Source organism: Lagenorhynchus albirostris, chromosome 8 (genome assembly GCF_949774975.1).
Source record: "Lagenorhynchus albirostris chromosome 8, mLagAlb1.1, whole genome shotgun sequence".
NCBI lineage: Eukaryota > Metazoa > Chordata > Mammalia > Artiodactyla > Delphinidae > Lagenorhynchus > Lagenorhynchus albirostris.
In genome coordinates, this window is record NC_083102.1 from 15661882 (window position 1) to 15677795 (window position 15914).

Sequence of the window (15914 nt, forward strand, 5' to 3'; positions counted from 1 at the left end):
GTAACAGCAGGGATCTGTGGTCAAGCCAAGTCTAAAAGGGTCATGAGACTAAGTCGTGAGACTTAGCCAGCCTGAGGTGATCTACCAGCTGGAGGAATAAATATCCCAACTTCACTCACCTTCAGTCTCCAGTGGCCAAACCCAATAGAAACCAGAGCACAAGGGACATTGTTGAGGCAATCCATAAAAGTTAACTTTTTACAACAGGACACAGGGTAGAGAAAGATGGAGAGTGGATCCAGAGGGACAATGGGATTGATCCAGCCCATATTTAGTGTAAATCTATACTTGGCCAATGGTTAAAAGCAAGCTACATACTTATTCTGCAAACATACCTCTTTACTGATCTTCACCACATCTACACATTGCATTCATTCAATCAAGATTTATTCAACACTGAGTTATCCCTAGTAGTACTTAAAAAAAATCAATATGCAAAGAAAAAAGATAGTCATGATTATAGCTAATTTGACCTTTTATTTTTAAAGGAACCATCCAAACCCAGCAGTATGGCAGTTGTGGAAATATGCTTGTCAATTACAACTTGAAATTTTATCTTTTATTTCTTCATTTGGAAACATATGTAAAAGTTATAAAATGAGCTAATTTTTTAAAACTTAAAAATTTTAAATTTCAAACATCAAATCATGAAAGCAGTTTTTAACACAAGAATACATAGTTTAACTTTGGTCTACTTTTGTGATGTCTTCCAGTGTCCTAACCAAACATGTCACATAACTATGAATTATTCATCTATAAATTATATTTACTTTCATATATAATTAAAGTAAATTAAATTTTAGGTAGCACTAATTAAAGGGGAAAATGTCAGAACTACTCTTTATTGTAATGAATATTGTTAAAAATGAATTTAAAATGAACTTGTGTAATAATTGAAATATACACACCTAAAGGAAGTATCCTTAATGGCATTTTTGTATTGCAAAAATGACACAAATGATTTAAGACATTCCATGGGGGTGTGGTTGAGATATGGATGAATAGTGAAAGGGATTAGAGAGTCTAAAAATAATGGAAAGTACTGACCTGGAGCTTTGGGGGATGTTTCCTTCAGTAAAGAAGCACCATTCTTTACTGGTTTAAAAATGTGTGAGCCCTGGAGGTCAGCTCTCAAGAGGCCCTGCAGAGTTAGGAACAAGGAAAGGAAGTTCAAGGGTGAGAATCCATTCACTAGTTAGGCAGGTTTGGTTATTCTCCTGTCTGTATGTTTGTCCAGATGCCATTAGCCTCAGGAGGATTGTTGAGAATGTAAAGTAGGTAATACAACAAGTCCAGAGAAATCTAGCCTCTCCCTGGAGCCTGTGCCCACATAGCTGCTGGAAGCCTGGCTTTTCTTTCTGTCCTTGGCTGAGTATCAAGGAAGGAGATAAGTGCAACTACCATTCTATTCCCTGCTTCTATGCATGTGACTCTTAGATTCCTCATATAAGTGGTATCATACATGATGTAGTATTTGTCTTCCTGTGTCTGGCTTATTTTACTGAGCATAATGTCTTCCCGATTCACCTGGGGAAGGGGAAATGGAGAGGTACAAAGGGTACAAAGTTTCAATTATGCAAGATGGATGAGTCTTTGAGATCTACAGCATAGTGCTTGTAGTTAACAATACTATATTGAATACTTGAAATTTTTCTAAGAGGGTAGATATTATGTTAAGTGTTCTTATCACAAAAGATAATAGTAACCAAGGAGGGCAGGAGGAAACTTTTGAAGGTGATGGATATGTTTACGGCATAGATTGTGATGATGGTTTCACAGGTGTATACTTGTTTCCAAACTCATCAAGTTGTACACATTAAATATGTACAGCTTTGTTGTATGTCATTCATACTTCAAAGTGGTTTGTAAAAAGGGCAGATAGAGGCTGAGGGCTCGGAAGCAGAGTGTTCCTTGCTGTGGTCTCCAGGTGGCTAAGTCACTCAGTTCTCACCTGTAGAGATGTTTCGCTACTGCCACTGCTTCCCTAGTCTTTGACATGGCCGGTGTCCTAGTAGTTACAGCTAATGTGATGCTCTAGTCACTCTGGTCCCTAATGCTCTTTCTTCAGAAAAGACTTCGCAAGAGAAGGCACGAGGATTGTGCAGAAGGAGGAGTTGAACTGCAGTGCAGCTCCAACAAAGGCCTCAGCCAATCCCATAAGGATCTGGAAAAGCCCCTCAGAGTTGCCCTGCCTTGACCAGTCATTGGATGTGGGCTGTCCTTGGCCAAGGTGACTCTTTTAGGCTTAGGGCAATGCTTAAGGATGGAAAGGTGACTCCCTGGAAAGCCATCAGCCTCCAGCACTCCTATCAGCTGGGAGAATGAGCTGAGTGCCTCAGGCCCGCAGCAGAGTTTTCTGGGTGGAACATCAGCATCTACTACAGTCCGTCCCTTGTGCTTCTCAGAGCCACTTGCTTCATAAAATACATGTTCGGAAAAGTTCCTCCGGGATTCTGGTTGGGCTGACTTCCTGGGGAAACATTTAAGAGGAAGGTTAGTGGGATACACTACAGCCCTGTCTCTGGCAGCCGGTCTTAAGTCTGCAACTGATGTTCATCATCTCCTTCCTCAACCACTCTTTCTGTAGTCACCTCACGCTCAGTTAACTCTTCTTGTCCAGGTGATCACCTGTTTGGGCTGTTGTAACAGAATACCCTCGATTGGGTAGCCTAAAAACAACAGAATCTTATTTCTCAGTCTGGAGGCTAGGAGTCCAAAGTTGAGATGCTGGCAGATTCGGTTTCTGGTGAGAGCTTACTTCTTTTTCATAGATGACCACCTTCTCGCTGAGTTCTCACATGGTAAAAGGGACAAGGGAGCTATAAAAGTCTATTTTATAAGGACACTAATCCCATCGTGAGGGCTCCACTCTCATGACCTAATCACCCTCTAAAGACCCCACCTCCACATACCAGCACGTTGGGGATTAGGTTTCAACATACGAATTTTGAGGGGACACAAGCATTCAGTCTCTAGCAGTGACCTACTTGGTGGAGTGACCAAGACCCTTACCCTATGCAGTCTCATCCCCTGGTCTTGGCTGTTGCACTTGTCTATTGACCATCAAAAGTTTTCAAAGAATTAGAAAGGATGCCCCAGTGGATAATCTGGGTGCCAGATATTTTCTTACTGCTTCCATTGTCAAATAACTCTCCCCCACCTAATGATCAGGATCAAGATGGTGACGCCTTCCTGTGCCTGCTAGTCTCTTGACACAAAGATGCTAAAGTAACTTGGTGCAGTGGTAGTTTAAGGTTTAAGGTCCTCCTGTTATCCATGGTGGAGATATTCCCCATCTGGTATTCAGACTCTCAGAGCCCAAAGTTGTGGAGAAAGGAAGCACAAATTCCCCAAGTGGGCCAGTGGGAGTGATAGTAGGCAGGGCTCCTCCTCCTCTCACTCCTTGGTCTCTGCCCCCATGTATTTTACCATGGAAACACAGCCCCATTAAATGATCATGAGTTTGGTCCATATACTGAGACTAGAGGATGGTGCTCATAGGATACCATCTCAAAGCTGAAGCCCATGTCACATCTTCAAAAGACCTTTCCATCTCTCTGTCAGGCCTGTAGCTTCTTGGTGGTGTGGGATGTGGTAGGACTTATGTATCTCATGGCCATATGCCCACTCCTGAACCTCCATTTCAAGAATACAAAAATGTATTCTTTGGTCTGAAAGTGTTGTATAAGATCCTGTGTTGGTGGGTCAAACACCCTGTAAGCCCTTGCTTAGTAGCGCTGACTGAGGCCCTGCAGAAGGAAAAGGTAAACCCGTACCTACAATATGTGTTGATTCTGGTCAAGGTGACTTGCTCCCACTTCCAGAGTGGAAGGAGTTTAGTGTAGTCAATTTGCCACCAAGCATCTGGTGGTTCCCTTTCAGGGTTGGTGCCATATTAAGTGTTCAGCTTTGGTATCTTTGGCTGGCAGGCTAGACAGTCAGCAGTGATAGTAGCAGTGGTGGTAGTGGAAGCCCATGCTGCTGGACCCAGCCGTAGCATTCATCACTGCCATCACGGCTACTCCACTTCTGAGCCCATAGTGCTATGGATAGCTCATGACAACGTGTGGAGTCTGAGTTGTTATATCTAAGTTTTTATTTCTTATACCGTGAATGCTTTCTGGTGGGCATTAATGTGCAGTACAGTGATCTTCACTTTATGTTCATCCATGTGCCTCTTCTCCTGATCTACTCTTTCCTTCCAGGCCCCTGATCAACTAGCCAAGTCATTCAACACTATCTGTAAGTCATTATATATTCTTATATCAGGCTACTTATCTTTTCACAGAAAGTGGGGGACCAGCTGCTCTTCCTGAAGTTATGTCCCTTGGGAGGATTTCTTCTCACTTCTGTCCCTCAGGACAACTCCTGAGTAGGCTTTAGTGAAGTAGTAGTCTACTTTTGGCTTGGACTCATGTGCCAAGTTGACCCATCCATGAACCTATCACAGCTTTTTCCTTCTCTTTCAGATGGTCATAAGGGATCCCCATATTTCCATAGGTGTGAGTTGAATGAGAGGCCTAGTATTATAACAGTGGATAATATGGGGAGTCTGAGCTACCTACTCATGTGTCTTACTTGTGTTCTTTGGTACTGCTGGTGCCAGATCCCGTATGTTCTCATTTAAATGTAACAGTGACTTGCACCTGGGCCCACACAACCTTATGACTTAGGGATCTGACAGAACCCAGCTCATGACTACCTGGTGATTCAGGTATTCCTCCACCATAACATAATAACATACCAGGTGCTGTTTTTGAAAGATATACAAATCTCTCCTACAGATGGCATGACCTCATTTCAGAATCCTAGAGTCTATGTTGTAATTCTCCTATTGATGCTTGTCATTAACTCTATAGCGCCTCTTTTCTCCTACCCAGTGCCTCTAATAGCATGGGGCCTGCTGCAAGTGACAGGGCCTACTTTCACTGAAGACTGGACCCACTGCAGAGTTGTTTCATGTTCTGTGCTCTACTCTAAGCTGGCAGCTTTTAATATCATCCAATAAACTGATTGAGGCAGTATTCCTAAGTGTGGAATATACTGCCTCAGAATTCAAAGAGACCTACAGAGTACCATGCTTCATTCTTAGTGGTTAAAATTGTGAAATGCAATAATTTGTCCTTTAGATTGGGCAGGATATTCTAGCACGCCCTGGCCCACTAAACCCTAGAAGCTTCATTGATGTGTGAGACCTCTGATTCTTCATAGGGCTTATCTCCCCACCTTCTGTCTCACCAAAACCTCCAATATACTTGCCACTTCTTGCTCATCCACCTTAATATGATACCTTTGATATGGTGGACCAAGTGGTATTCTTCAGAATGTTCATATGGTTCAGGTTACTTTGCACTATATTTGGATAAGATTCAGAAGAGTTAAAAGCCCTGGCACAAGGCTGTAAAAGTACACTGTTAACCCTAACAAGTGAATGCACATGGTTTTTGATTCTCCTTTCAGTGAGGGAAGGAAAAGAATTCATTTGCTAAATCAACGACCATAGGTCATATACTCAAGGCCAAAAGATCCCAAATTTGACACAGTAGCTACAATTAGAGTATACTGGGTTGCATCTTGGTAGTCCAGCATTATTCTCCACTATAATATCTGGTTTTGTAGGAGCCCAGCTGGTGAATTAAATGAGGATATTTTGGGGAACACCACCACTGCCTCCTTTAGTCTTTAAGGGTGGCACATAAAGAGATAATAATTTTTAAAAATAAACACAATAACATTATCATAACATACAAAATTAATCATTTAATACCTATTGCTTCTGAGAATGTGACATTGGTTTTGATTTAGATATGACTGGGAGGGTGGTTGAGTGTTTCACTTGGGCTTTCTTACTATGCCAGCACTTATGCAACAGGGCAAGAAACCCATATTGGAGTTCTGCCAAACTCCCAGCATGTTCAGTTATAAAATTAGGGACCAGGGGAAATAACCCTGCTGGGTTTGTGGAGACAGTAGACTCTCTATAAACCATCCCTGATCCAGGACTCCTTTTTTTAAACTGGACCTCATACATTCCTACTCTAGTAGGGGACCATGATCCTGCTTCATACACCAGTGCTTGGGTATACATGTTGACCTGGACTCTTGCCCAACAGTCTTTAAAATATTTGGACATTTCTTTCTCCCCACGGTACAACTACCCAAGTAAATGGACCAAGTAGATCCTTTTAGATAGAATCTGGGGAAATGTTGCCATAGACTCTTGCTATGATGTTGCAGGATTCTCCTGGGAACTTGCCCTTTGGGTTCTATCTTTGAAAACTTCCTTTAGTCCAGAAATGGGGCAAAATATCATGACCCTTTATTGGAGCATTTGCCCTCATATTTCTTGATCCTCCATTCTTGATTTCTTTTTATTTTATCGATTAATACGTCTTTTATCTGATGGTCTATCTTGCCTCTGGGAGGTTGTGCTGTATTAACCATTTGGTCAAGCCCCCATGGCAGGAACTTCAGTCTTGCAGTAATTGCACCCACCTTGCTTTAATGGTTAAGTGCTGCCACATGTTCCTTATTATTTTGGAACTTTGTAATATTTATTGGTATCAAGAGTGCTCATTCTGTAGGATTTCCTACCATCAGGCCTAACCTACAGAGAGGAGAGCTTCTCAAGGATGATGACACCCTTCTCACCAGCACATTTCTTATAGTTTTGGTAAGTGGAATATCCTTTAGGCCCTCTTGCAGGACAGAGTCAACTGATTGGTTTTCCAGCTGTCCCTGGCATGCCACGGCAACTCTAACTTGCCCATTTCTGTGAGATTTTGATTGTTTCTTCTTCTATCACAGCAATTCTGGCATTGCTACTTCACTTAACACGGTCTGTTTTTTTGTTCAAGTTTTCAAATGCCATTCTGGTATTAGTGTTTGTCGTAGTGTTAGCACCATCTTCTGGGGTTCCTGATAACGTGTTAAATTCTCTGTTGTAGATGAGTGCTCTGACATTGAGAAACCCTCTTTTATCCAGCTTTAAGCCCTGCCCCCTTTGTCCTGCACTCTCAGGACCCAGTCCCATACACACTTTCCCATTCCTGCTGGTACATATTGGTTAGGTCACACAGCTAGATCTTTTGAGATGCAGTCCTTTTTCTCTCTGAGCGGCCTCTGCACGTTTCTGGCTGGCTGCATTAGTGTGAAAAGATTATTAGGTCATCTGAGATACTACCAGGAAGAGCAGATCTAACACTAGGATGTCATTTGAAACTTGAACAAACAAACAAAAAAACACCAAAAAAACAGTTCATGTTAAGTGGAGTAGGGATGCCAGAATTGCTGTGATAGAAGAAGCAGAAATTAAAATCTCACAGAAGTAGGCCTGCTAGAGTTGCTATATTAGGGACAGCTGGAAAACCCATCAGTTGACTATTAAAATCCCAAGTGAAGTCAAAACTGTTGCTAGGTAGCAGAATCTTTTCTTTCTCTAAGGCATGCATTATCTGGTGATATTCCTTTGACATAAATTCATGAAGCCAGGAGGAACACAATCAGAGTCATTTCGGCAAATTTTCTAAGTCTTTTTCTCAGTTGTCTGGGGGCTGTTATAGCAAAACAGTCTAAGTTTGAACAAAAAGAAAGTGTAATTAGTTTTACCAGTGAAAGCGCATTTTCCTCAGTTAAAAGTGGAGAGTACAGCCAGTCATTTCCTGGAATGTCATACTGTCAGCAAGATTATAGATTATATGGCTTCTCTGAATATCTGTAATGATTTGTAGCTGGTAACTGTGGTAACATCAACTTTAAAAAAATAGTTTTTTGTTAAAAACAAATTTTCCAAAAAACAACCTTCTTGGTGAATACTATCAGCGTTAAAATTATACTTTTTATTGGGAAGGTTTTCAATTACGGGGCAGTCAGGGATGGACATTAATTTTCATGGAAGACCATTATTATAATTGTAGCTGGTTATGTCATTAGGTAGATATTTTCATGTAAGGAACTTCCCTGGTATTCTAGGACAAAGATATAAACCCAACAGTTAAAGTTTTGTATGCACTTTTGGCCATATTGAATATAAGTATCTGAATACAGCATTTTTATCCTAGAATCAGAAGGGTGATAAAAATATGAAATATAAACATCACAGTTAAAATAGTTAACACTTAAATTGAAATGTAAACCAGTGGCTATTGTTATGGGCTTAATTTCAATTATACATTAATTGCAAGGTTAAGCCATTGACTTCCATGAAGTCATCTGCCTCTGATGACAGTGTTCTGGACATCACGTCTTAGGCTCTTCATACAGTCTGACAAGTCTGTGGTAACAGTGTTAACTTATGCTGAGAATCCTGTGCCCTGAATTTTGCTTTTCCCAGCACCGTTCTCCCCAGGAGACTCAATTTATGACCTATAGCTTGTATCAGGGACTGTCAGATAAATTAATGGAAAAAGCAGAAACTATCTGAGGATAATAAGACTGACTGGCTGGGGTTAATAAATCGTAATTACCAACATTAGAATGGAAGGACGCAGAGGCTCTATTGAGGACTAATAAAATGTCAATCTATGTGCGTGAGTCAGTGATCACCCTTGACAGAGGGCATATTATGGACAATAAGGGCATGGATAAACTTTCAGAGCTCTTAATTAATGCCATAAAGCATATTATAGTTAAACCCAATGGACAAGAATTTAGATTTTTCAATGATAATTCTAATAATGTAACTGTACATTCACATAATTTGCAGCACTGTCAGAAGTTATAAAAAATTGGTCACCATAATTCAATTTATAAAGATATTGTTTATTTTAATTCAATTTTAATTCAGTGTGTGTTTACATTTTGAAAATCTTGAGTGTTTATAAAAATTTTAGCTTAAAACCAGTAAAATCAGTATAGGAAGTTTTAGGAAGTTCAGGTAAATTCGATTTGCTATGAGTAAATGAATGCTAATCTTGCATAAACTGCAGTATTAATGGTACAATTTTTACACTGTGATAAAGCCAAGGAAAAGGAATATTATAAAATTAGCCTAATATCCAGTGATTCGCACTGCCAGGCAAGGGTACACCTATCTGTGGAAAACTGGGCTGAATAGTTTGTTGACGGGAAAAAGTCAACAATTAGCGGGTACAAGGAAAGAGATCGGTTCATGGTGACTTTGCTAATTAAAGATTGAAGTTTGAGCTCTGGATAGGACAGAATTAGTCCATAAGTCTGTAGATCATGGGTTAAAACAGGTGCCAATTTTTATTAGTCAGAAAAAAGTTTTCAATTAGGTCAGTGTGAGTTTGCATGTGGGTCACTCAAAGGTCAAACAAATGTCGTTTTCTATTGGTTAGAAAAAAGTTTTCAATTAGGTTGATTGATGTGGCTCTGCACCTAGGTCACTCAAAGGTCTTAGCTACTCAGCAGCTTCAGCTGGTCAAACCCTGAAACGTCATCACTGGTTGTCAGCTTCCGCTGGTTAAAAGCCGTTGCATGGGAACGGCACAGCCAGTTTGAGATGGGGTCCGATTGGAAGAATTTCCTTTTACATTGTGAGTATCAAATTGCTGTGGTATTTTTATCCCACTGGATAAGTTTACAAAAGTGCTATAATAGTTTTATTTTAAATTTTTCTAGAAATAATGAACTTTGCATTGAATTAAATGTGGGATGAACATTTTAGATATTAAATATACAATGTGTTAAAGTATATACATTTTTCAAAAATGAAAGGGAGTATTTGAGCAAAAATGAAGTTCTCTGTGTTAAGATAGATATTAATTTAGTCTTATCATTCCCTTGGGTTTGCCTTTCGTAATACTTTGTGAGCTTTGAATATGCAAGTGGATAGGGAGAGGTTTATTTTGTTGGTGATGGTTAAAGTTTTGGAGGCAAGAGCAGTATCAACTCTTGGATCAAATCGAACAGGGAGTCAGGCTACAGTCAGGAAATTCCCTCACCCAAACCTCAGTTAAATACGTAAGCAATAAAAGAGTTTGTTTCAAGTAAAGCGCTTTTACCTGGTTTCAGTCAAGGCTGTAAAACTGAGTGCTACTTGGTATATGCCCTAGATTGCACAAGAGCAAGAGGCAACGGAGCCAAAACAGCCCTTAGAAACCAGAGTCCGCTGAAATTCAGTTAGGGCATCTGTCAGTACCATAATATCAGACTTGGGCCAGAATTTAAAAGTGGGTAATTAGGAATCTGGCTCTTTTCACTGTGCTGAGATCCCAGCCAAAACCTCCCCATTGCAGGTGGTCTGTAGGAACTCGGTGCCTGAAGGCTCCAGTGTGGATCTATTTATGTCTTTATGTTAGATAGTAATCGTGAAGCCATGGCCACTGTGACTGCCAGACTAGAGAATCCAAAACAAAGCATAGAGCTGGTTAGACCAGGCTCATTTCCAAGGGACCCATCACAGTTCTGCATAAGCACAGCGCCCAGTGCCCCAGTTGTGGCTGGCCTTGTTGTTTGTTTCTAGTTTCAGCCTGGCTGTCAGGGCTACGCTGAACTGTATCTATTTCTCCTTGAAGTCAGAAGGCCGATAATCGATAGAGGGATGGGCTAATGCGCTCACTCTGCACCACTGAATAGAGTATTGCTAACTAATCACACGTGGCGCACTAGAGGACTTTGTCAGCAAGGGGTTGGAAGAGGTTCCAGCAATAAACGGACTCCTTCACTTATGTGTACTGTGTTATAAAGAACTTTTCGAATGCATTGCCTCATTTGATGCTTATAGCTACTCAGAGGCGTTGGAGAGGTTTGTATTTTTATTACCATTCCCAGGTGAAGGGAGAAAGTGGAAAGGATTAAGTGGTTTGCCTAGCATGTTTGCTGTGTTTAGAGCGGTTGGACGAGAGCAGAGTGAGGGGGCATATTTTCAGGTGGTTTGGGTTAGGTTTTTAAAGTCTGGATAGCATGAAGTTTGTAGTTGGGTTACAGTGTGGTAGCACTGACGTTCTTGTTCAATTAGAAAATATTCATGCCGTGTCTGTGATGTTCAAAGAACTATGCTAAGCTGTAGAGATCTATTAAGAAATATTATAAGGACTTCTCACAAAGAGCTTGGAATTCCATTGGCGAGGGAACACATGTGCACATAAAATAACCAGCAACTTAGAGCAGCTGTTCATTGTTGCCAAGGGGAGATACAGGTGGTGAGGCCTGTAGGGTTAGGAGGAGAGGTTACAGTGAATTGAGGTGATCTTGGAACATTTTCTTTTTAGATTTTGTAGTGGAAGTAAAATTCAGATGCTGTATATGAAATAGTGGTAGGCACTCTAAATGGTGGGTTGGGAATTTAAAAAAACAGCAAAAAATGGTAAAATGGGCAAAAAATGGAAACATAAAAGAATAAAGCATGTTGTAGAATATAATTAATCCCATCTCACTATAGACAGGAATTTATAATGGCTGAGAGTGGGAGATTGATGTAGAAAAATTGGCTGAGAAGATTATGGACGGCGCTGAATGTCAGTATGAATAGTTCTGTAATCTCGGGGTAAGAAGTAGTCATTTGAGTATTTAAGATTGAGGCTGATACTCAAAACAACAACAACAACAGCATTTTCCCTGGTGTCATGGCCCAGGATAGAATGAAGGACACAGGGAAACAGACTATCGATGGAGAGACAAGTTAGCAGATGGAGCAGACATCCACATGTGACGTGACGACTCAGCGGGGCTTGATGCCTGCTGGACGTGGGGTCCGGGGTGGGAGAATCCCACCACACAGCCAGGGTTGTCTGCAGGAGTCCCTGCTCAGGCCCTGCACCAGCTTCAGCGTGCTTGCTCTTCCCTGCTGGCTTGCTTCTGTACATAGCGGAAAGAGCTCTATAGCTATAGCTCTGAAGAGAAGTTTTATTCATCTTTTTTTTTGCTCAGTCCATCAAGAGTGGCTTGAGCAAAGAGGAAGAACTTTTCAAGTGACTCTGATATGAAATCATTCCTGCCTATTTAGTGCCATTTCGTTTCACATTGAATAGTTTGTGCCTCATCTTTGAAGGGACGTCTCTACCTAACCCTGTGGTCCACTGGACTTGGTGTCCTCCCTGGAAGCTATTTCTGTCAGGCAGTGATAACTGATGCCAGGGGCTGTGCAGGAGGTGGCTGGCTGCCACAGCAGTAAACCTGTGGACACCAACCTGTCCTAATAATTCAGTCCCTGTGTGTTTTACAAAAGTGCATCCTTTCCTGGGGGGATAATATTCTCCTTGACAGAGGAGGTATAGCAAGACTCATTGTTTGTGGGGAGATGAGTATGTTTGGTGTCCTTAAGACGCCCCAGTTTCAGTATTCACTAGGAGGACTCATGGGATGCTGTATATTACTCACAGCTGTGATTTATTATAACAAAAGGCTACGGAGCAAAGTCAACAAAGGAAAGGCCCGTGGGGTAGAGTCTGGGGGAAACCAAGTGGAAGCTCCGAAAGTCTTCTAACGGTTACAGAGGGTGTGCTTAGTTCTTCCAACATGAGTTGTGACAACACGTGTGAAATATTGTCTCCTACTTTCATCAGAAGCTCGGTGAGTAGGTTTTATTGGGGGCAGGTGACATAAACACATAACCTGCTTAGCACATACCCAACCTCCAGACTCCCAGAAGGAAAGCAGGTGTTCAGCGTACATCAGGCTCTTTGTACAAACAGTTCAGGCACAGTCAGTCACCCTTAACTGTTCTGGGAACCTTGGAGCCCCTCCTGAAGCTCAAGTTCCCGAATGCCACCCAAGGACCAACGTTCCAAGCAGGCCTTTGTAAGGAGAGCAGACTCATGCTTGTTCTGTGAACTCCTCTTCCCTGAGTGATTCTATTATTACTTAAGCTGTTGAGAAAGGGATATTGATGGAGAAACTTTTCAGAATCCAGGAGAGTCCGGTGTTAAGGAAGAGGTCCTGTTTCTAGAAGTGAGAGTTGAGGCTGGGGAGAAAAGAGAAGGATTCAAGGAGGAATTGCAGAGCACAGAGGATTGACACTGGTTCCGGTCTTATGTCCACATGCAGGAGATTGGAGAGGGACAAGGAGACCTAGAATGTGTTTTAGGAAACCCAAGAGAGGCGAGAGGACCCAAAAGGAGGAAATGCTCATTAGTATATAAAATGCTGCAGATAGGTGGGAATTATGGGGACTGCAAAAATGCTGTTGGGACTTCTTTTAATAATGTGTAAATTGAGTTTTTGGGTTTTTTTAACTTAAAGTTATCTGTATACGTTAAGCAAGACTTAGTCAGCCAATGCCTTAAAAACTTTCCTGCCCGTCACATCTTTCTGTTTTCTTTGGATTACTTTACAAAAGCCTTGTTTTAAGATGTTTTTTGTCATTGATCTGCATTATTTTGTTTGGCTTAGATTTCACAGGGAGATAGAAATGGATGAGCTTTGGGAAAGCTAAAAAAAATTCCTTGAGCGTTACTGTGTACTTCTCTCTGGCAGGGACAGAAGCAGCCAAAAAGCATCTCTTCCTTTCTGGATGGAAAAGTAATTCTGTTTGTTCATTAAGAGGATTGTGTTTGCTATTCCATTCATCTCATTGCTGCTTGCTGGCGAAAACTGGACATTGAAAGCTGCTTGTTTTGAGTCCAACATCCCCGGGGGATGATGAAAGAGTTTGCATTTCCTCCTCTACCCTGGGACATCTCCCAGGCTCTCACTTCTAGGTCACCTGCCTCTCTCATGCTTCACTTCTCTTTGTGGGTTCTCCATGTTCAGGTTGTATAGAACCTCTGAGATGGATGACTGTTATGAAGAGTCATGTGAACCAAAAGCGGCTCTTTCTTTTACTTACTATAAAAATGTATCAGACCCTCATTTACTTGGGAGAAAAAGAACAACGTTTCTGTGTCTGACTTTGAGTAGTGTTAAGGAAATGCTGGTGCCTCCTCTGTCACACTCCAGAGGATTCTGGGATAGGAAGCTCTTGTGTGGTAGAAGTTGGAGATGCCGCAGTGCCGAGTGTGGCATTTGCCATCCCAGTTACCTTAAGCCTGGCCTTACTTCGTTGGACTTCAGGAGGGCGGATGCATCCTGTGTTTGAAGTGGTTTTAATTCTCTGTTTCTTATTCTGACATCCCAGGGCTTCCAGCAAAAATTCTCCTTCCACAGTAAAGAGATTGTGGCTATCAGCTGTTCCTGGTGCAAGCAGGCGGTAAGTTTGGGGATAAAATAAAGTGGGCTCGTGTTTTATCAAAATCGACTTACGTCATTGCTGGAGTTCCTGTCTGTAAGTGGAACGTTATCCTAATTTATGTATTATTTCTCCCATAGGATCTGTGGAGGAAGAAAGACAGATCAAAACTATAGAACTATAGCATAAATGAGCTGGAAGAAACTATAAATTAACCCCTTTATACATTGAAGCCTGGGATCACAGATTGGAAAATCCTCTCCTGGTTCTATCCCTGGGTTTAGAATCGAGGGCTTTTCACTCTTACGCCACATTTTCCCCACTACATTAGATTGTCGTTGACTCCTATAGTGGGAGATTGCAACCTTAGATAATCCCTCTGACACAGAAATTCAGGCATCTTGGTTCTTCTGTTTTGGATGTGGGCAACTTTTTTTTTTATAATGGGGCTATGTTAGGATAAGAGTGGTCTTGTATCCTTCTTTAGGCTTCGATGTTGTTATAGTTGGCTGTATGCTCATTGAAATGTAAGTCTTTCTTGCATTTGAACATATATACTGATCAGGATCCAATGGTAATTTCCCTATTTACTCTTCCTCTCTTATCTATCTTTTGTTCATTTTTTAACAGCTCTGTCCCAACTAGATGGTTCATTTTTTTGTTTGCCTATGGTCCTGTTTTTTTCTTTAACTAGACAATGTATACTGTAACTCATAAGTTGGAAACTATGGCCTGTAGACCACATCTGACTGCCGCCTGTTTTTATACATAAGGTTTTATTGGAACACAGCCATGCCCATCCTTTATGTATCATCTCTGGCTACTTTCATGCTACAGCAGCAGAGTTGAGTAGTTGGAGCAGAAACAGTATGGCCCTGTAAGACTAAAATATTTACTGTCCAGTCATTTTATAGAAAAAGTCTGGACCCCTGCTCTAATCTCTCAATTCACCTGTTTTTGGGGGTTTTTTTTTTTGTTTTTTTGAATGACTGTATAATTGCGATACATTGTCCCCTCACTGCACAGCCAACCTGAAAAGAAAGGGCTGTGCTGTTTTAGCGAGGGTAAGGGTTGGAAGGAAAACATCAGGACTCGACACACAACAGCTTTACCTGCCAAACAGAGCCACAGGGCAGGAGCAGAAGATGCATTTAGTTGAAACACATGAAACTGACATTTTTGTGGGTCAAAAACTTGAATTTTGGCAGTTCCATCAGGTTCAACCTAATAATCTCTCTGGCATAATTTCCCTAGGCCCGCACCTGTCAGGAGGATCTGCTGTCACTAGGTAGGGACGCCTTGGTCTGGAAAGCTCAGTGCTTTCTGTGTGTCACCCTCCTGGCACATTTTTTATTCTTGGCGTTTCCATCTCCTTTCGGTTAATTGTTGCACGAATAATCTTTGTGCTTCTGTTCAAGAACATGTTCACAGACATAAGGCCATCCTAGTCCTTGAATGAGACTATGCCATCAAAGCAATATCTCCACCTGGACAGGAAGAAGCAGATTTAGAGCCCAGGGGTCCCCAACTCTGTGCTGTTGGTTTCCCTGATCTGGTGAGATGTTACTTGCCAAATGGCATCAAGCTGGCCTCAGATAGGATGCGCCCGCTCGTGCCCCCGTAGCTGCCAGGCTGTGGTTAGGTGGTTGATCCAGGGTTATTTAATTTGGGAACTCAGTCCCACTTGACAGTGAACACATGTGCTCTCTTTTTATTAATCTGTAGTCCAGTTGAATCACTAAAAAACAACTTTCACTTGACCCCTGTGGCAGAGTTTTGGTCAGTTCCAAGTACTGATAGCTTTGAGTTTCCCAGGTTTACAACGTGATTTTTCAAGGACTGAAAA

The 15914-nt window shown here is 41.5% G+C and overlaps 1 protein-coding gene across 2 annotated transcripts in view; it reads left to right on the forward strand.

Annotated features, from left to right (window-relative positions):
- Positions 1 to 15914, forward strand: part of DGKI (diacylglycerol kinase iota) — a 447808-nt gene that overhangs the window by 206700 nt on the left and 225194 nt on the right. For both annotated transcript variants that reach the window (XM_060155951.1, XM_060155952.1), the window contains exon 7: positions 14018 to 14089. In XM_060155951.1, coding sequence (XP_060011934.1) covers positions 14018 to 14089 — 72 coding nt within the window. The remainder of the gene's footprint in view (positions 1 to 14017; positions 14090 to 15914) is intronic.